The sequence below is a fragment of the Acomys russatus genome, chromosome 18 (assembly GCF_903995435.1).
Source record: "Acomys russatus chromosome 18, mAcoRus1.1, whole genome shotgun sequence".
Lineage (NCBI taxonomy): Eukaryota > Metazoa > Chordata > Mammalia > Rodentia > Muridae > Acomys > Acomys russatus.
In genome coordinates, this window is record NC_067154.1 from 60,907,800 (window position 1) to 60,928,722 (window position 20,923).

The 20,923-nt window shown below is 51.1% G+C and overlaps 1 protein-coding gene across 1 annotated transcript in view; it reads left to right on the plus strand.

The window, feature by feature from the left end:
- Farp1 (FERM, ARH/RhoGEF and pleckstrin domain protein 1) overlaps positions 1–20,923 on the plus strand; it is a 184,832-nt gene that overhangs the window by 123,879 nt on the left and 40,030 nt on the right. Inside the window, exons 5-12 of the mRNA XM_051160985.1 lie at positions 4,668–4,765; positions 8,230–8,344; positions 9,216–9,363; positions 12,132–12,227; positions 13,663–13,826; positions 15,028–15,096; positions 17,205–17,280; positions 18,435–18,675. Of these exons, the coding sequence (XP_051016942.1) occupies positions 4,668–4,765; positions 8,230–8,344; positions 9,216–9,363; positions 12,132–12,227; positions 13,663–13,826; positions 15,028–15,096; positions 17,205–17,280; positions 18,435–18,675 (1,007 nt within the window). The remainder of the gene's footprint in view (positions 1–4,667; positions 4,766–8,229; positions 8,345–9,215; positions 9,364–12,131; positions 12,228–13,662; positions 13,827–15,027; positions 15,097–17,204; positions 17,281–18,434; positions 18,676–20,923) is intronic.

Below are 20,923 nucleotides of genomic sequence, written 5' to 3' on the forward strand. Positions count from 1 at the left end.
GTAAATTATTCAAAGTGCAGTGCTTTGAAAACATAAAACCCTCCTGGTTGTTTGAAAATTAACTACACTGTAGGTCAGAATTAACGCCCGTAGTTCTGTGAAGTCTTGGGTTCAGTGAGCAGTTACCGCTGCCAGATCCAGAAAGATGAGGCCACGCCTCCCAACCCCTGTGCTCGTGAGCAGGTTGTTTCTTGTTCCCCACTTTTTTCCCCTTTGATTTTCTAGTGAGAGGCAGGGCAGCAGGTGGCAGGAGCACTTGGAACAGGACAGACACTAAGGACTGAGGTCAAGAAGGTCACTGCAGTCAGCCCCCAGCTGCCCTGTGTTGTAATTTTATTTTCTGCCCACACAATGGCCACTTTTTGTTCTATTATTATTATTATTATTATTATTATTATTATTATTATTATTATTATTATTATTATTATTTGAACTTTTGGTTGTTATTAATGAAATGTCTTAAGCAATTTAAAGAAAATTGGTTATTATCATTTTTAATGCTAATATTTTTGTTACAATATATTGTATCCGTTTGGCCTACAATGCAAATAACTGACACAGAGAGACTAAAACATACTTTAAAGCTGCCAGCACTTTGCCTGGCAGAGTCTGAACTGATTCTAATCTACTCATAAACTAAACAAACTACTCTAAACCTTATAACATACATATATTCCAAACACTTGCCACTGTGACCCCTGGGCCAGCCCACGTCCAGTTCCCACTGTCCTCCAACCATCCAAAAAATCCTCTCCTCCCGGAAGTCCCGCCTTCCACTTCCTGTCCTTCTGCCCAGCTGATTGGCTAAACAGCGCTTTATTGATGGTTGAAACATTCACTCAGCATTCCTCCACATATTTTTAATTGAGTTGTTGCAGTTACTTCCTTCCCATGGATTATCCTGTCTGGTAGATTTGTTCTTTGACAGTTTCATGTTTGTATATAAGATGCATTCTGACAACCCTCATGTCCCCCATCTTGTGTCCATCCTGCGCCTGTCAACCCAGCACCCCAGGGCCCTTTTCCACATTCATGTCATTTAGAAAGGCTTGTTTGTTTGCTTGATTGCTTTGTGTGTGTGTGAGAAAGGGACAGAAACAGACTTCAGGGTTGTCTGTGTGACTGTGGGTTCAGAATAGTCCCCGAGGCATGGTGAGCCTGGTGGGGTCACCACTGTCCCCATCTAGTTCTTAGGGACAACTCTGTGTGTGGCACTGTCAACTTTTTATTTTTTAGAATTAAAAACAAAATAGAAAGCCAGGCATGGTGGCGCACACCTTTAAGCCCAGCTCTCGGGAGGCAGAGGCAGGCGGATTGCTGTGAGTTCCAGGCCAACCTGGTCTACAAAGCGAGTCCAGGACAGCCAAGGCTACACAGAGAAACCCTGTCTCCAAAAAACAACAAAAACAAAATAGAGCCAAGCATGTACCTCAGTAGCAGACACCTGTCTAGTGGCCTGATTACTCTTCTGCCAATGTTAAAAAAAAGCACCAGGACCAAGGCAGCTTACAGAAGACTTGATTTGGGTTTGTGGTTCCCAGTGGTTAGAGGCCACGATGGCTGAGCAGCAACTGCAGGTGACAGGTGGTGACTGAACAGCAGGCTCAGAACACCCATCTTGAAGCACAAGCCAAAAGGGTGAACTTGAAAACCCAAGAGTCTGAACTCTCGAAGCCCGCCCCCAGAGACGTGCTCCTTCCACAAGGCCATGCCCCGTAGTCCTCCCCAGCAGCGCCGTGAGCCTGTGGGGAACATGCACATCCAAACCAGCACACCTAGCATGCGTGAGAGCCAAGCTTCCGTTCCAGCCGCATAGGCATACAATAAAGCAATCTTTTGTCTTAGAGGGTCGTAACTGTACATTATAGAAAGTTGGAACTCGTAATTGAGACTGGCCTATCACACTAGCATGATATCCTTCCTGGTTCTTTTATATATATAACTGTACTTTTCATGTTACATAAAACCTTCACCAAACTCAGATTTCCCAACATCCCCCCTGGCTGTTGTTTATGTCTGTGTTTCTAAATTAAGACTCACTGGGTGCTGTGGGCACTAGTTTTTAAGCTTTTTTTTTTTTTTAATGTGGAGTTTCTTATATCTTTCTCCCTTCTCCTCGCTGGTCCCTTCCAACACCACCAGGTAGGAGAGAGAGACGGTTAGAAGGGGGTATGAGAGCTCTTTAGAGTCAGTTCTACCTGGTTACGGTCATCGGGTTCCTTGGGGCAATATTCATACCAGGATACCCCAACTTCTTCTCATCAAACTGCACCAAGAGCAACTGGGAGCAGCAATCTCCTTCTTCCTTCTCGGATGCCTCCCCCACCGCCACCCCACCCACTCCCCTACCCCACCCACCCCACTACCCCTGTCTACCCTGCTCACCCCTACCCCACCCACCCCACTACCCTGCCCACCCCACTACCCCACCCTCCCCCCCCCCCCCCACCCCGCTCACCCCTACCCCACCCACCCCACCCACCCCACTACCCTACCCCCATCCATCCCCACCCACCCTGCCCACCCTACTACCCTGGCCCCCCATCCACTCCCCACTCACCCCTATTCCCCACCCCACCCCCCCACCCCGCTCACCCCTACCCCCACCCACCCCACCCACCTCACTACCCTGCTCACCCCTACCCCACCCACCCCCACCCCGCCCACCCCACTACCCCACCCCCCCATCCACTCCCCACCCCCGCTCACCCCTACCCCACCCACCCCCACCCCGCCCACCCCACTACCCCACCCCGTCTCTCTCTAGGCTCTGGCATTTATTCCTCTCCAGAGTCCTCACAATTAAACTGTCTGCAGCTGGCAAACAGCCCCTCTCAGAGCCCGCACGAAGCAAACACTTTGCTGCTGTGGACAGTCTGAATCAGCCCATATCCCACATCTGGGATTCAAACAAAAGCATGTTCACATAACATAACTGAGGTTTTTAACGAAACCAAAACTTCCACTACAGAGTTTGGTGGCGCGTGCACCTTTGGTTTCAGCACTTGGGAGGCAAAGGCAGGCAGATCTCTGTAAATGCAGGGCCAGCCTGGTCTACGTAAGGAGTTCCTGGCCATCTGGGGCTACACGATGAGACCCTGTCTCAGAACTCCAAAACTGGAGTAAAGACTTGGTGACCCGTTGTGCTGAAGGGCCGCCACCCCGGGCCTCTCAGTCCAGCACGGGTCTTCAGTTTTCTTCATCATGCCGTGCCTCCTAGATTTGCCTCCTTGCTTGTGCTTTGCTTATTCTCCCAAACTTGTGCATCCTTAAGAACTAGATGTTTGTTACACTTTTTTTTTTTTACCAGAATCTATGCAAGCGATGTGTTCCATATGTTATCAACTGCGCCGATGCTGACACTGGTCTTTCCATTGGGAACTAAATGTCTCTTCCGGCCTCTCTGAACATCCATCTTCCTGAAGGATGTGTTTCTAACCAATTGACTACCCTGCCAGTGTGGGTGTCTTTGGAGGTTGTTGAGAGGGCTCTCTGGTCCTGTGAAGCCTAACTCTGCTGTCTACTCGGGTTCTCATGTGTCCTGATAGCTCTTTGCCTTCAGCCACCACCTTTGTGTGTGTCGTTATTTTTAGAGTGTCTCTTATTTATTATTTGACGGTCTCATGCACGGAGACAGTGTGTGACCATATCAACCCCAGCTTCCTCCTATGTACCCCGCCAGTGTCCCATTCCCACCTCATGTCCTCTCAGGGCTTTTTTTTTTTTTTTTTAACTGAGTCCAGTTAGTGCTGCCTGTTGAGGTGTTGGCTGGACTTGCTGTCTTGACCTTGTGCAGGCAGCAGTAGCAGCAGCGCCTTCATTAGCACAACAACAGTGCCATGTCCAGAAGTCAGCGCGTCATAACTGTCCTCCCTGTCCTCTGACCCGTCTGCTGTGGCGGTCCCTGAGCCTTGGTGTGAGCATGTGGTAGACTTCCTGTTGAGGGTGCGCGCTTGGTGGTTACCATGTGACCAACCATGAATCTCTGCACTGCTGCCCACTGCAGAGAGAGGCTCCTCTGGCCAAGGCTGAAAGGAACTGTGGATATAAACCTAAATATTTAGACAGCATTTTATGACTCATCCATTTAGCAAGACAACAGTAGTAGCTTCCTTTCTAGAACCTATGATTCCCAGGCCATGGGATTTTGACCAGGTTTTTAGCACCAGGCATGAACTCTGTCCTGCAAAGCAGGCCTCAGATTGGGTCTGGTCAGTTACCTCCGTAAGCTTCGTGCCACTAATGCACCAGCCAGTGACCTGTTTTTGGATAAGGAGTTCCATTAATAGATGGTGGAATGTGATACATTACATTTTTTGTTCTTTTTCGCCAATCCCCAATCACTGTGGACTCATACATTTTTATCAATCCATAATTTATTAATTCATGAACATAATTCAGTGTGCTCCAGTTTGTTTTAACCGTTCTTGTTGCGCTCAGGTTGTCAGAGGTGTGGTTTGGGAGGCCCCTCCCGGTACAGCATATTTATGAGAGCTTGCCTCCATGAGAACGCAGCAGTTCCGAGCGTGCCGCTGCCTCCGCTGCCCTCCAGGTTCTGTTGGTTTCTCCTTACTAGGTTCTACAGTTCCTTCCTTCAGTTTCTCACCGTGTGCCGCAGACCCTCCGGCTCCCCGCGTGACCTGCGTCTCTCTCTGTTGCCCTTGCAGGTACCTGTTTGCCCTGCAGGTGAAGCAGGACTTGGCGCAAGGCAGGTTGACGTGTAACGACACCAGCGCTGCTCTCTTAATCTCTCACATCGTACAGTGTAAGTACCTTTGAGTTCCCTTGAGAGCCCTGGGTTGTCTCAGTGTCTCTCACAGAGAAGCGTGGTGGGCGGTGGACAAGTTCACCATCCGCTTGGTGCCGCTCCCGGATGGAGCGTTCATCGCCGGACATGCGTCCCTGGCATCAGGACGCAAAGATGCTCTGGATGGAGCGTTCATCGTCAGACACGCGTCCCTAGCGTCAGGACACAAAGCTGCCACGGAGTTTGTTCTCGTTTCAAGTAGTTCACAGAGGAGAGTGCTCAGGAAGCGAGGTTACTCCGCCCTCCTGGGCAGCCACTGCATTTGAGGAGAGCCAAAACCAGAAAGGACCAAGAAGAGACCCGGTGCCTGTTGACCCTGACGCCAAAGGGAAAAAGTGACTCCTCAGCCTAGCACGTTGCCCTCATCAAGATGGAAGAGCGCTTGCTGCAAGTTGAGGAGCCCAAACTTAAGTCTCCTACGAGAATTAGAACATAGCTTTCCCTGCTCAGATGGTCTCGCTTCAGACTTGCCCAGTCACTAAAATGTATCCCCAGGTCAACCCGTGCCTTCCGCATCCTTGGCAGACACCCAGGGCATGAAGTCTGATCTGCCTCATGCACATGTTCCCAGCTGAGAAAAAGCAGGAGGAAGTTGTGCCTCTGCCCCCTGCAGCCCCGTGGCTGTCACTGGTGACTCCTCTGCCTCTGCCCCCTGCAGCCCCGTGGCCGTCACTGGTGACTCCTCTGCCTCTGCCCCCTGCAGCCCCGTGGCCGTCACTGGTGACTCCTCTGCCCCCTGCAGCCCCGTGGCCGTCACTGGTGACTCCTCTGCCTCTGCCCCCTGCAGCCCCGTGGCCGTCACTGGTGACTCCTCTGCCTCTGCCCCCTGCAGCCCCTTGGCCGTCACTGGTGACTTCTCTGCACAGTTGTCCCTTCACATGCTGCTGAAATGCGGTGCTTACTGTGACATGTGTCGTAGAGAAAATACATGTGGTGAATGAGCTTCACTTGGGCGTGGTTCTGTGTGAGTGAGACAGGTGTGTGCAGAACAGCGCATCCTGAAGTAGAGCCACATGGAAAAAACAAAGTTGGCTTGTACGAATGTCTCGCTTTTTTTGTTGTTTTGTTTTGTTTTGTTTCTTTTTGTTTTTCCCCCCTGGGAGTCTGACCCTAACTTTCCCTTCAGAGCAGCATGCAATGATTGCTAATTTACTGTCCACGGAGACTTCCTACATCATGAGTAGCCTTTCTAAAGATTTATTTTCTTAAATTGACATGTATTTATATGTCACATGTGTTTAGGTATCCATAGATGCCAAAAGAGGAAGTAAAAGTAGCTGGAGGTGTAGGTGATTGGTGAGCCTCCTGGACTGGGATCTGAACTCAGATCCTCTGGCAGGGCAACAGGTGCTCCTAACCACTGAGCCATCTCTCCAGCCTTTCTCTCTTTTTATTCTATGACTGTACACCATAGGCATGTTGGGTACCCACAGAGGCTCCAGGTCTGGATAGGGTCCCCCTGGAACTGAGCTACAGGTGTTGTGCGTGCCATGTGGCTTCCTGGGAACTGAGCCCAGGCCCTCTGCAAGAGCAGTAAGTGCTCCGAATCTCTGAGCCATCTCTCCAGCTGCCGTATCTATCTTGAAGAACAGGAATCCACTGTGCTTTCTCAAGACCAGATAGAAGAAACCGTAGAAAGGAATCAAAGCCTCCATTCAGACGGCTGATAACAGTGTCTGTAGCCAGGGCACCCTCCGGCCTCGTGCACCATTTTCTGTGGTGAAATAGGAACGCAGTCTGGAAAAGGCAGTTAGAGGAAGCCGCTAAGTGAAGTGTTCGTGCGGGTGTTGCTGGGTGAGCTGGCACACTTAGTGCAGGACAGGTGGTCTCAGGAGTGGTGTGGAGCCCCACACGGGCCAAGTTCGATGACAGTGGGTGGCCGGACCGGATGTGGCCGGCTGCTTCACATGACAGAACGAAAGGTAGCTTTTATAGCAGCCACTCTCTCGCTTCCGTAAGCAGCAGGGCCCTGGCCACTTGTTACACGGTGATAGGGCGCACAGGAAAGGTGCAACTCCCGGGAGCTGACTGACCTGCGCTCGCTGAGGCTCTTAAGGCACAGTTGTTCTTGTAAGCTCAGGCTTATGAGATGTATTCATAATACAGCAATTTCCAGACGTAGGTCGAGGTTGCATGAGAAAACGCATTGTGTTGCCTGTGGATGAAAAAAAATGTATGCAGTTGCTCTGACAGTACAGGGAATGTGGTCCACCCTTAAAGTAACACAGCAGCAGCAAAAACCACGTTAAGTTGTTCGTCTTCCCTCCCGCAGATGTCTCTTCTCTGGTAACAGATTGGGGCTTTTAGTGACTGGCTTCTACATGCAGGAGATTCAACAGTTAACTCCTGGGTCTGTTCACGCCGAGCTGTTCAACAATCACCCACGTGTGTAGAATCACTCCTGAGAAGGAAGGAAAGAGGAGTGACTCCCAGTGTCCCGTAGCACAGCAGGAGAGATGTGGCTGACGACAGAATACCTCAAAGTCCCGGGTGGTCAGGATTGTGAAGGTGCCTCAGAAAAGAAATGGTGAACTCCAAGTTGATGGTCCAACAAGCACCTGATGCCTCCACCATAGGTCGCGTATTGTATCAACGTACCGCACCGAAGCCAGAGTGTGTGGGACTAAAAGACAGATAGTTCTGAAGTTTTTGTCACAGCTTCTAGCATGAAAGAGTAGAAGTCGACATGCTAGTGCCCACTTGTAGCCCACGTCAGGCAGCCGGCAGCACCAGGAGAGTAGCGCCCGGGATCCTCCACATGCGTGGCTCACGGCTCTTAGACTCCACACTGAAATTTATTAAACACAACTAAGGAACAGAGGCAACGAGTTCTACGCTGAAGTGCTCATGAGCAAACGGGGCCATTGGCCAAAATACGGCTTGCAGCTCCCTGGGAGAAGGAGCTCACAAAGGCTCGTGTGTTGGAGTGTCATCTAGAGATAACCATTCAAAAAATTATTTCACCTAAGGTGAAAATTGCACTCTGGACTTCAGGACACCTTCTTTTGGGAGTTGTTCGAATCTACAGTCGGAAGGCAGAATATCTGTGGCAGATTGCAGTGAAGCATTTCTTAAGATGAAGATGACATTTCACCCAGGACTAGTTGACCTCCCAAAAGAGAATTTTGAAACAGCTTACAATACTATCACATTACCAGAAGAATTTCATGATTTCGATGTCTGTTATATGAAGTAAATTATTTTACTTTGAAAAAAAGAAAGAAAGAAAGAGTAGAAGTCACCTTCCACGTCACTCTAATTGTAGGCTACGCTCACATCCCTTGCCAAGGCCGGGCCTCATCACGGCCTCCACCAGCTGCGCCCACCTGGGGTCATCTGTCAGCTCTGTCCTCGTAGCCTGGGTTGTAGCACATTCTCAAATGTTTATTCTGTGTGGCCCACTTCTCTCTGTTTCTTTGCAGCTGAGATTGGGGATTTCGACGAAGCATTGGACAGAGAACACTTAGCAAAAAATAAGTACATACCTCAACAGGACGCACTAGAAGACAAAATTGTGGAGTTCCACCATAACCACATGTGAGTTGCGCCTGTGCATTTCTCTTGCCCTCCAGCTTTTGCTTTCCAGCTCGTGCACTAACACAAACACACACACACACACACACACACACACACACACACACACACACACACACGTCTCATGTGACATATAAGGAAGGAGTGCGGGGTTTCACTTGGGTGTTGCAATCCATCCCGAGCTCTCAAACAATGCAGAGGCAAGTGTTGGAGCCCCTCGCTATGCAGCAGAGTGACCCCTAGGATGTAACAGAGGGTGTAAGTCTGGCAAACCATTGTATAATCAGCTATGCAGCAGAGTGACCCCTAGGATGTAACAGAGGGTGTAAGTCTGGCAAACCATTGTATAATCACATTAATCGAGCACGGGGTGGGGGATGGGGTGCATATGCCAAACCAGGCATTGTGTTAAATGTGGGGAGACTTCAGAGCCTTTGTGACACGCCCATTCTTCTGGCCTTTCCTTTGGTCAGGAGAACATTTTCAGCAGTGGCTCTGAGGCAGACACTCGCACCTGGCGACGGTGGAGGAGTAGCCTCGCATACTGCTGCTCAAGTTGGGCTTTCTCACAGTGGCTGGAAACTGGCTTAGCACAGCAGGGCTTTACTGTCCTGTGACCTGGAGGAAGCTGAGACTCTAAACTGCTGGCCAGGCTGGAGATAGGCCTCGGGTTCTGTGTCACGCTGGCAATGGGGCTTTTGTCCTCACTGCGGCTCTGGAATTAGCAGGTGGAGGCGGGGGCCATCTGATCTGGCAGCCCCTCCGCTTGCCGTGAAGTGCCTTTTATTTCCCAGGAGAAACTGCTTAATCTCAAGTTAACAGACATGGGAGATTCAAATCCCCTGGCCTTTCTCTTCCCTCCTTGCTTTGCCAGTGGACAAACCCCGGCAGAGTCCGATTTCCAGCTCCTGGAGGTGGCCCGTCGGCTGGACATGTACGGGATCCGGCTACACCCTGCCAAGGACAGGGAAGGCACCAAGATCAACCTGGCTGTCGCCAACACGGGAATTCTAGTGTTTCAGGTGTGGAGATCACAGCACCCGCCTCCCCGTGGTGAGGGCGGGAGGAGAGTGGCTCATGTGGGTGGCCAGGCTCAGGCCTCTGGAGGGTATTTTCAAGAGGACAAGAGAAAGTAACCTCACCCAGGTTGTCCGTCTGTCTGTCTGCCTGTGTCTGCATCCCTCCCTGCCCTGCTTGAGATTCTACATTAGAGATTGGTTTGGTTCACTGCATCTTTCAGAACTAGGACCCGATGACTCGCAGGGTCCTGAATGGTGACCTCGGGTCTCAGATAAATGTCTTCCGTACTCGGAGGTCACGTCTTGACACTTAGCTAAAATTTGATCCTTTTGGGTTGTTTTGTTTTTTCCTTCTGAATAAATCTGTGTTTGGCCAGCTTATCCAGGACTTTACTATACCCAACCTTAAGAGCACGTATGCCTTTGAGAGACAACAGTCCCACAATGCACAACCGTAATTTTGCAGCAAGGCAGCCTCTGCCCAGACAGTATTTGCCTGCCCCATCCTTAAGGGCCTGTGACCGTTTGCTTTTCAGTGTGCTCTTTTTCCCTGGCTGTCGGATGGCTTTTGACCGATGCTTTTCTCTTCCTATCTTCCCTCAAGTATGAGCTGCAGGCCTGCCCGGAGTTAGAGCGCGCAGTTTCACAGGCTCATTTTATTGACATTGGAATCCTGTGAAACCATAATAGTGAATGCTCTGGTATTGGTAGCCCCCACCCCACCCCTTTCTGATACGGAAAACCATGTGAGCTAGTTTAACAGGTAGGAAAGCAGTCTGCGTAGTCATAGACAGGTGAACTAAAGCCCCAATCAGCACAACACAGTTCTGGGATGTCCCAGCACCTCTCTCTACATCCCTCACCATGGAGGAAAGCATCACAGAGGTGAGAGCACATACCAGAGGAAGGCCACAGCCACAGTAGAACCACACAGGCTCTCATGAGAACTGTATTAATCCCCTTCAAAGGCGCAGCCTCATTCCTAGGGACCACTCCTTAGAACCCAGTTTCAAAGACGCTGCTCGCCGCATCACATTGCCACACTGGTGACCAAACCCCAACACTTGAACCTTTGGTGGACACAGTACTGTACCCAAAACAAGCCACTAAATGTTTCCGTAATACTTTTTTTTTTTTTTTTTTTTTTTTAAAAGCACAGTAGGATGGGGCCAGTGAGATCAGAGGGAAAAGGTACCCGCCACCCAGCCTAACCCCCAGAATTTAATCCCAGGCACCCACACAGTAGGAAACCAGCTCCACTGACCTCCACATATCATGTGCGCTTCTCCCACAAATAAGTAAATACGTGCATTTTAAAAATTGAAAATAAACAGAAGTAGGCAGCCTGTGCTCCGAGTGGTTATGTAGAAAGTTTCTACCTATTTTTAAGAAATTGGTCAGATCTTGTCCAGGTTTAAAGTTGTGTGTGCAGGACTTGAGTGCTTCTGTGGGCTCTGACAGCTTCGCTCATTTTACGAGCCACAGAAGGAGCTGGGGAGATGGCTCAGTCAGCGAAGTACTTGTCATACAAGCGTGGAGACCCGAGATCACAAGCTCCCACTTAAGAAACTAAGTATTGTGCATCAGAGATGCTAGCGCTTGGGAGAAGGAGGCAGGAGAATGATTCCTGGAGGCCAACTGGCCACCCGAGTCTGTGAGCCCCAGAGTCAACAAGACCCTGTCAGTGTTGACCTCTGGCCTGTTCATGCAAGCTCACTCGCTCTCTGTCTCTCTCTCTCTCTCTCTCTCTCTCTCTCTCTCTCTCTCTCTCTCTCTCTCTCTCTCTCTCTCTCACACACACACACACACACACACACACTCTCTCTCTCTCTCTCTCTCTCTCTCTCTCTCTCTCTCTCTCTCTCTCTCCTCCCCCCTCTCTCCCTCCCTCAGTTGTAGCTGTTCTTCTCACGCACTGGGTCTGTTCATGGCACCCACCAAACACTATGCATTCATGCCCCTAAAAGTTCGAGCTTGAGCCACATTCCTAGCATTAGGAAGAATGTTTTGAGGAACAGGATGATCCTGAGAGGGAACTGCTCCCCCAGTTTTTAACCTGCATAAGTAATCTACAAATAACTGATTGTTAAGGAACAATAAAACCCAGTGTTTTGTTACGACCGTTTAACTTCCAAACCAAACATTTAAACACTTCCAAAAGTCATAAAGAGAAAGAAGGTGCCACGGTTGAGTTAATGTGCTTTGCTTGTGTTTAATGTGATCAGAGCACTGAGGGTCACTGCACAGTGTAGCTGTGTGAAAGCGGAAGTGTCATGGGATTGCTGTGGTCCCTGCCTGGTTGCTCCGTCCCTCACACTCTGAGTGATGGGCGTGGTGTTCATGGGGCTCTGTTTACACTGACATATCGGTGGTGAGTGTCCACGTCTATAAAATGAACATCATAACGCTGTCTGTGAGCTCAGTGTGTGGTCTGATACGGTCTAAAAAGCCTCTACAGCACCTGGCCCTCCAGGAGAGATGGTTGTTATTGGCGTGGTGGTTGTCGTGGGTTCAACTTTATCTTTTTATTTCATTACCTTGACCAATGCTTTTCCTACAAGAAGGTAGGCATGGTTTGAATGCCAGATTCTATAATTACTGAGAAATAATGATTTACAAGTGCATGGCACATGGCATCACGTAGACACGGAGCCTGGGGATCCTTCATCAAAGGCTGTTACCCTAACCCTGAGTGGTTGGCCTGACCCTGTGCCCTCCCCCCGCGCTTCCCAAGTGCGTGGCCTGGCTCACCGGCTGCTCTCTTTTCTCAGGGTTTCACCAAGATCAATGCTTTTAACTGGGCCAAGGTGCGGAAGCTGAGCTTCAAGCGGAAGCGCTTTCTTATCAAGCTCAGGCCCGACGTGAATGTAAGTCCCTAGGGAGCGTGAGTGCGGCCGGCTGAGCTGTGAGTGGAGAGGGCGGCCTGTGGGGTAATGGCTGCGCATGGGGTACAGGTGGCCCGTGGGGTAAAGGCTACCCGTGGGGTACGGGTGGCCCGTTGGGTAAGGGCTGCCCATGGGGTAAGGTTGGCCTGTGGGCTACGGGCTGCACCAAGCAGGGCTCCCCAGCAGCTAGCCTGTCGAGATTGAGTACCTGCAAGCTTGGGAGAGCTTTTGCTGGTTTCCGGGAGGAAGGATAAGAAGGGCACAGGGAGGGCTTACACCTACGGAGACATTTCCCTTACACGCAAACAACTTGAGCTGCACGCGGAGCCTGTGGCTCTGCCCTGGTACCAGTCAGCAGTCGGCCATATTCCTGGCCTGGCCTCACCTGCACAGCTGTCCTGACTCAACAATTCCCACTGTCACCCTTACACCCTGACGGGAGCCCATTCTCGTGGGCAAAGTGCATCTTTTCCCAGCACAGAACTCCCAAGAATGCCACCCACCCCTGGATGCCTTCCGGCATGAGAAAAGCCACACAGGAGCTGCTCGGTCCATCCCTGAACCTGTGCTATCCGGACATGGGAGGGGTCACCAGGGCAGTTTAGGCTCACAGTTCAGCTACAGTGTGGATTGAATGGATCACTGGACCTGACTAGGGAAGCAAACCCACCCCACCCCCAATAAACGATTCCTTGTGGGAAAAAACGCAGTTACGGTTCTAGAGAGTCAGTTCATACGGGAACGACTGCAGTGCTGCTGCTAGCTGGGTTTGCTCGAACTCTGACAGTCCCAAAATAGTCAGAGCTGCTGGGAACGCCAAGGACTCTGGTGACTTTTGTTTATGTAACATGGCCTCTGAAAGTGGAAACACTGAGCGTAGGAGTAGAAAATTACCATTTTCCCTTCCAGAACCGAAAGACACAAGTTTGTCAGCTGGGAGTCGTTAATACTCATGCTCTGGGAAGGAGAGAATTTCACTTCCTCTGTGGTTTTTGGAGCCACCTGAAGGCCAGTGCTATCTGCTGTATTATAAAAATGTGGAATTAAAGGTCAACCTTGACAGGAGCTGTGAGGAAGAAAGAAAGTTTAACTATTTCAATGAAGGGGTGTGTATTAATACTTGGGCTGTTTTTAAGGAGGCACCAGAAATCAAGAAAGTGCAGTTCGCTTACGGGTCTGCTAAGAACTGCTGTCTCCCACCGAGGCTGCGTGCCCTGTCCCGTCTATTCCTGTAAGGAAGGCTGTAGAGGAGGTGGTGGCAGGAAGTGACCGCTGGAGAGCAAGCACGCTTTGCTCAGCCTTGGAGTTAATGATCTTATAACAAGGCACAATCACAATTTTGTTGGACAGACTCCTATTTTAACAGGATGATGGTCAGCGCCTGAGGGGAAATAAAAGCTGTGTTTCACCCTTTCAGAGCTCATACCAGGATACCTTGGAGTTCCTGATGGCCGGTCGAGACTTCTGCAAGTCCTTCTGGAAGATCTGTGTGGAGCACCACGCCTTCTTCAGACTCTTCGAAGAGCCCAAACCAAAGCCGAAGCCCGTTCTCTTCAGCCGAGGGTCGTCTTTCCGGTTCAGGTGCACTGCCCCTCACAAGCCTTCGCTTTCCGTGTGAACATCTCCCCAGACTTCTCCCGTCACAGTTGGGGCTGCGGGCGATGGAGGCACGGGCTTGTGCATCCCATGTCTCCGTGCCGCCTTTCTAGGTCTGTTTAAATCTTGGAGAACCACTTAGCCATCTGCCAGTCGCAGTCAAATCCCAGCATAGTCTCCAGATGGATTTCTTAAAATCACACAAGAGCTTCCCACCTGACCCGCGTCCCACACGTTCCCTTCCACCTTCCTCTGTCCAACAGCTGTCCTTCACAACTTCTTGTGCGCCCTTTAAGCCCATTGTATCCACGTAGTACTGCCCGTACGTGGTCAGGTGTAGGGCTGTCTACTAGAGCTTCAGCAGCCCATAAGAGGCTGCACATCTTAGCGCGGCGGTGGTGCCACACACCTTTAATCCCAGCACTCGGCTGGCAGAGGCAGGCGGATCACTGTGAGTTCGAGGCCAGCCTGGTCTACAAAGCGAGCCCAGGACATCCAAGGCTACACAGAGACACCCTGTCTCTGGGGAGCGGGGAGGCTGCACATCTTTAATCCCCGCACTAGGGAGGCAAACAGATCCTGAGTTCAAGGCCAGCTTGGCCTATGGAGTGAGTTCCAGGTCAGCCAAGGCCACATAGAGTAACTCAGTCTCAGGGGCGTGAGGCGGGGGGAAATTGTGCCCCCTCCATCCGTCAATTGCCTGTAGCTCCCTGCGTGGGTTTGTTTTTAATGGTTCTGGGGACTTGTATAGTCCAGGTAAGTCCTTTACCTCTGAGCGGGTTCCCTAGCCACTCCCAGGAAGAAAGGAGTTTGCAAAAGCGCACATCTTGTTTGCCGTGGAGGTGCTTCACAGACTGGTGCGCAGGCTTGACCATCTTGGGTTAACATTTTCCAAACAGTCCTGACATTGCACTGTGTAAGGGCTGCCAGTCTAGGTGCAGACTGAGAACTGAGTGTTGCCCACCCTCACGGGCTGCGTGGACTGGACCCCCTGGGATGGCCTTACAACCAGCCCTGGTTCCTAAGTGGGTTGGTTTGATCCACTGTTTTGTCTGTTAACATATAAGGAAGAGATGAAGAAGTCAAAGGGACGGGAACCGGGTCTCTCAGGATCACCTTTCACACAGATGTTTAAACTGGGATGTCTCCACGCCATCTTCCTTTCCTTTTGTGCTTATCGTTTCAGTGGCCGGACTCAGAAGCAGGTTCTCGACTATGTGAAAGAAGGAGGCCACAAGAAAGTGCAGTTTGAAAGGTAGGAGGCTCTCCTGAGCCAGCCCCATTCCCTCGGAGCAACTGATGTTTCTCCACCCGGCCTGGGATGAGTCCCAGCCAACCACACTCCAGGACCCTGGGTTCTCACTGGAGATGAGACGAGGGCAGTGACGGGCAACCCCAATAGAGGGTTGAGTGAGCCCAGAGCAGGAATGGCAGCACCTGGCGAGCCTGTTCCAGGCCTCAGAAAACCCTTACATACTTGAGGAAGTGACATGTGGATGCTTCTGTTAACCGTAGTTAGGTCAAGGCTGGGAGAGAAGCTGCAGGATTTGTTGCTCTTTGTGGCCAATGCTCGTGGTCCCAGGCAGTTGCTAGGCACTGTTCAGGACCCCTTGCTTCACACTGGCTCTGCATGGCCAGTGGTTGGTCTTTTATTCTCTGCTTAAATGTGGAGTCCCCGAGATGCGAGCAGCACAGGTGTCCTAACTGGAAAGTGGCCCCCGGCCCACTGGCTCCAGAGCCTAGAGCCTGACCACGCTTCCAGGCCTCCCAAGGGAGAGCCCAGATGAGTCAAGATGAGGAGGGAAGTGATGGCCTAAGGCTGTCGAGTGCCTGGGGCTGCTTTTAACCCTTTTCCATTTTCCATGTTAGTGCATGAATATTAACCCGAGCACAGGGATGGGGTGTAGCAGACGCTCGTGTCTTACACGTCGGTATTAACTGCTGTTGAGCTACCCTCGAGGTGAGAAGAGTTGATCGATCTGGAACTCCATCCTAGCACTCCTGTGTGGAACATTCCACACTTGATCCCAGTCAAAAATAGTGCAAAATTATAAAAAATTATATAAAATAGCCCCCAGGCTATAGTGTGAGGTAGACGTGAACAAATGAGCTTCACACTTAGATTAGGAGCCTGTCCCCAAGAGATCCCGTTCTGTAAGTGCAAGTATTCCAAAGCCCGGTTACCCCTGTCCCCAAACTTGAGGGTGAAGGACGCCCAACCCATACTGGTGTCCTGACATCCTTAGTTTTCGACGTCTTTTTGTGTGTTGCTGCAATGACTAACAGAAGTAATTAAAAGTACCTTGGGTCACAACTTTTTTTTTATTTACCACCTCTCTTTCCAAAAGAAACTTCTAGATTTATGTTCCTTCTCCAGTTCAGTACATATTAATTAAACAGTACTTTATATATGGAGGATGGCCCTGGGTGTGTGATATTTTATTTGCATAAATACTGTTATACCACACATTACCCTCTTGGCCCTCCGCGTCCTCGGAATGGGCGTTGGAGACTAACCTCATGGGACGGTATAAATACGTTTCCCCTGCCGTCTTTAAGCTCTGGGCTGTAGAGTGGGCTGTGTGTTATTGACCTCGCTCCTTGAGCTCTGGGCTGTAGAGTGGGCTGTGTGTTATTGACCTCACTCCTTGAGCTCTGGGCTGCAGAGTGGGCTGTGTTATTGACCTCGCTCCTTGAGCTCTGGGCTGTAGAGTGGGCTGTGTTATTGACCTGGCTCCGTTAACAGCCGTTCGGGACATTTTGATGCTTCCAGAAGAGCCTTTTCCTCCTGTATAAGAAGAAGGTGGTCTGTGATCAATGCCTCTGACATAGATCTGATCTAGAAAAGAATGATCAAATATTCAAGTCGTTATTCACATCATTACTTTTTTTTTTTAACATTTATTATTATGTATACAGTGCTCTGCCTGCATGTACACCTGTAGGCCAGAAGAGGGCACCAGATCACATTACAGATGGTTGTGAACTACCATGTGGTTGTTGGGAATTGAACTCAGGACCTTTGGAAGAGCAGGCGGCGCTCTTAACCTCTGAGCCATCTCTCCAGCTCCCCACATTGTTACTTTTGATGCCTGGTGGCTTGTGACTTTTCCCATAGCCAGCAGGTGGTGCCCAGTCACTCTTGGTCACTCAGCAGCTAGAACATGGTTCTCAGGAGAATATCGTGTTGTACTTAATCCCTGGACCACAGGTGTTTGGAAAACGTCACGTGCTGCCACATTCACAAAGGCAGCTTTGGGTCCCTTCATGATCGAAGAGTGACCCAGTGCTTCAGACAGAAAGTGGTGGCTTTATGTAATCAAAGCTGCCCTGACTTTCATTGTCTTCTGTGATTTCCCTCAGAAAACACAGCAAGATCCACTCCACTAGGAGCCTAGCTTCTCAGCCCACGGCACCGAACTCAGAAGCGCCAAAGCAGGTCAGTGGTAGTCGCGGACAAGCGTGGCTCTTTCCTCGCGTCTTTGCACTTTGGGCTTGTCCACTATGCTTTCCAGGCCTGTCTTCTTTTTGTTGTTTTTGTTGTTGTTTGGTTTTTGGTTTTTGAGACAGGGTTTCTCTGTGTAGCCTTGGCTGTCCTAGACTTCCTTTGTAGACCAGGCTGGCCTTGAACTCACAGCAATCCACCTGCCTCTGCCTCCCAAGTGCTGGGATTAAAAGCGTGCACCACCACGCCTAGCTCAGTCCTGTCTTCTTTACTTGAGGATTTGGTGCAGGCAGTCCTGAGCTGGCTTTGGGCTCTACACGAGCCACCTTCGCACAGCGAGCCCTGCGGCCTGGCTTGTTCTTGGCTGCCTCCTCGTCTTTTAATTCTGAACCTCCTGAGTTTGGGGATTGAAATAGACATGGCAGCCCGTGTCTGCTATGTGACTGATAGGGCCAGACAGGCAAATTCTGGGTGTAGGTCCTGCTAGGAAGCCTCTGCTAGCAGAGTCCCAAGGACTTGTTTTATGGGACAGTGGGCAAGCAAAAGCAACAGGAAACATTGTCACTCTTTCTGTGAGTGTGGCAAGGCTCGCCGACGCAGGGGTAGTGTCTCAGTTATGTTGTTTTCACTCAGAGACTAAGAATCTGAGGAAGAAGATGGTGTTTTCCTTGTGTGACTTCCAACACCAGCTCTTCTCTTGTCCTGTTACCCTTTCTCTTAAGTCTGCGGCTCTTCTGGGGTCTCCATCCCACGGGCGCTGTGGGCTTCCCTGCTGCCCCGATGACCCCTGAAAGGGAAGCATTTGTGGACTAAGAATGCCATCTGCTGTGTAGACACGCTGCAGTCCCCACCGGAGGCGAGGGTGGAGGAAAGCAAAGTCAGTGTTTAACTCGTGTGCTGGGGACCCAGCCTGGTGTGTGTCTCCCCCTGAGGGAACCCCGTGCGTGGCTCATGAGCTCCCCGCTTCTTGCCTGAGCACACAGCTGTAGTGTCCCTGGACGGCCAGCATGGCCTCCTCACGCCGCTGTTCCTCCCAGCCTCTGGAAGCCTAAGGAGATGCCTCTAAACCCAACTTGTTGGCTTTTCCTCCACTGTGGTCTAACTGTCCTTCTCCCCCTCTCTCTGTTCGCCCCCCCCCCCCCCCCCAGTCTCCGCAGAGCGCCAGCCTCACGTTTGGCGAAGGTGCTGAGTCTCCCGGTGGCCAGAGCTTCCAGCAAGCAAAGGAAACAAAACTCTCTGCCTTGGAGTCGGGACCTCACCAAAGCCCCGCTCTCTCTAAGAGCGCTCCAGGGAGCAAAGCTGTGGACGGAGCCACCGTGGTGCCGCCCGAGGAAGAGGAGGAGGGTGGCATCCAGCGCAGTACACCTCAGCCCCCGCAGCCAAGCACAGGTCCAGCATCCCGGGCTGCTGGAGGCAGCAGCACCTCCATTCCTTTCATTGACTGTAGTGACGCAGATAGTGAATACGACCTTCTCAGAGAGCCAGGGTCCCAGTCACGCTCCCAAACGAACGACAATTACGAGGGTGATTTGACCAGTGGTGTCTATCTACTGTCCAGGGATGAGAGGGGAGCAGGGAGCAGTAGGCACAGGGCTTCCCCTCCATCTACAAAGTCCTCCAGGCCTCCTTCTAGAGAATTCCTTGATGACGATTCAGCAGATATTACCTTTGATCTGCACGGGAGCCCTGGGCTCCCAAGACATAGCTCCCTGATAGATGAAATGTTTGGGGCCTCCACTGGCCACAGCCCCCTGGCCACCCCACTGTCCCCCTGCAGCAGAAGCTCCAGTCCAAATATGAGCTGGGACAGGACTGGGTCCCAAGGCTATGTTTCTGAAAATGGACATGACCTTATGGAAAAGAATACGGGAGAAGATGCTGTCCCAAAGCAGGGTCCTCCCTCTGAAAGCGGCTCCCCCGGCCTGCAGAGGCCCTACTTGCGCAATCTTCCGAGCAGATACAATAAGTCAGAGACAGACCCGCTCATCCTTAGCCAGGCAGCCCCCACCCCAGAGCCCATGGACAGGCTCAATGACCAGGAAGAGGAGGGGCTGGCCAACATGGCCACTCCCCAAGGTAGGATGCTCGCCAATGGTGCGCCTCTCACAGGGCCCACCTCAGAGGCTCTCCTCCAGCAGCTTGTGTGCCCCGGTAGTGTGGCAGCGGACCAGCTGGCACCCCTGCAGGTGACCGAGTGCTCTACCGGCAGCGGGACTGAGTCTAGCGATTCGGACTCTGCCGTGGTGAGCCCTTCGAGGGAGGCCCCGGCATTTGGTCACCCAGCAATCCCAAGTTCCCCATCCAAGAGGAAGGGTCAGAAGGGTTTGCATGGCTTGCGGCTGAGTGAGGAGGAAGGGGAGGACGACTGAGGAGACCTGAAGGCAGGTAGTCAACTGTCAATGATACGCAGTCACGAGTCCAGGGCTGCTACAGAGATCGTCTGTTCTCGTGACGTGTTTGTTTGTAGTCGTTTGTTAGATGAAGTTTGGGACAGGCACGTATTTGTGGGTCATGCCTGACTCCCCTGACCTTTAAGGAACGTAAAACTTCACACTAGCGGCTTGCTTTTTAGAAAGCGCGGGCCAAGGTATATGGCAGGTCCTAATGAGTTACTGGAGGTTTGTTTTGCTGGTTGAAGGCAGTAAGGCACACCTCGTGGTGAATCTGGTTTTGTGAACAGTGTATTATATTTACATGGTAATTTTCTATGTGTATGCAGTTGTGTGTGCAGATTCCCCTCCTGTTGGCTGAGGGTTTGGACTGAAACGTCACCGAGGCCACAGGAAAAGGTTGACTTTTACCTTTTGTCTTTACCCCTTTTTAAAAGGGGGGAGTTCTTTGGGCCCTAGAACGAGGCAATGACAAGTCTGAGCCCAAGTGGGAGTTGATTGCCCGCTGCGGTTGTGCCGGGAAAATCTTAGCTGAGAACACCAGGCGTTTCAACAGGAAAAATAAGGAGTGCTGTAAGCGTTGTCAGCCCTCAGGGAGAGCTGCTTACCTGGGGGTGCCACGGGGTTGGGTTTGCATTGCTGGGTCAAAACCATGAGGTGTTTCAGGAAATGGCTGATGCAGAATTTCTCGGGCAAGGCAGGGAAAATTAATCCCTTACTTACGGGCACTGACGTGTCCAGCAGGTTAGCCAGCGTGCTGCCTGCCCGCGAGTCACATTATCACTGCCCTGGGCTTTCTGTACTCTTGGGAACACTGGCAGCTGGACTTTGCTATGACTTTTTTTGACACCTCGGAGGCCTCCGCCTGCCACCCCGCATTTCTACGCTGTAGATCAAGGAGCCGGGGCTTTAACTCAAGCTGCGTGTTCTCCCTAACTGTGTTCTGACGTCACCTGAGCGATGCCTGCCAAGGTTCCAGTTGGGACCTCCCAACTGGTGGCTCTGGGCGCAGACACGATGGCCCTGTGGAATCTATTGGGATACACTGAGTGTTAACTGCAGCGTGGGGGACACAGCACAAATGAAGTGCTTTTTTACAAAAGGACAAAACAAAACGAAACACGCCTCTGTTTGTATTTTTCAGTCTTTGATACTTTTTAACCATAGGACAAAATTTTTAGATCTGAAGCAGTTACACAATTTTGAAAAGAGTTGTAAAGATGGTGCATCCTTAAGGAGCCGCCTGG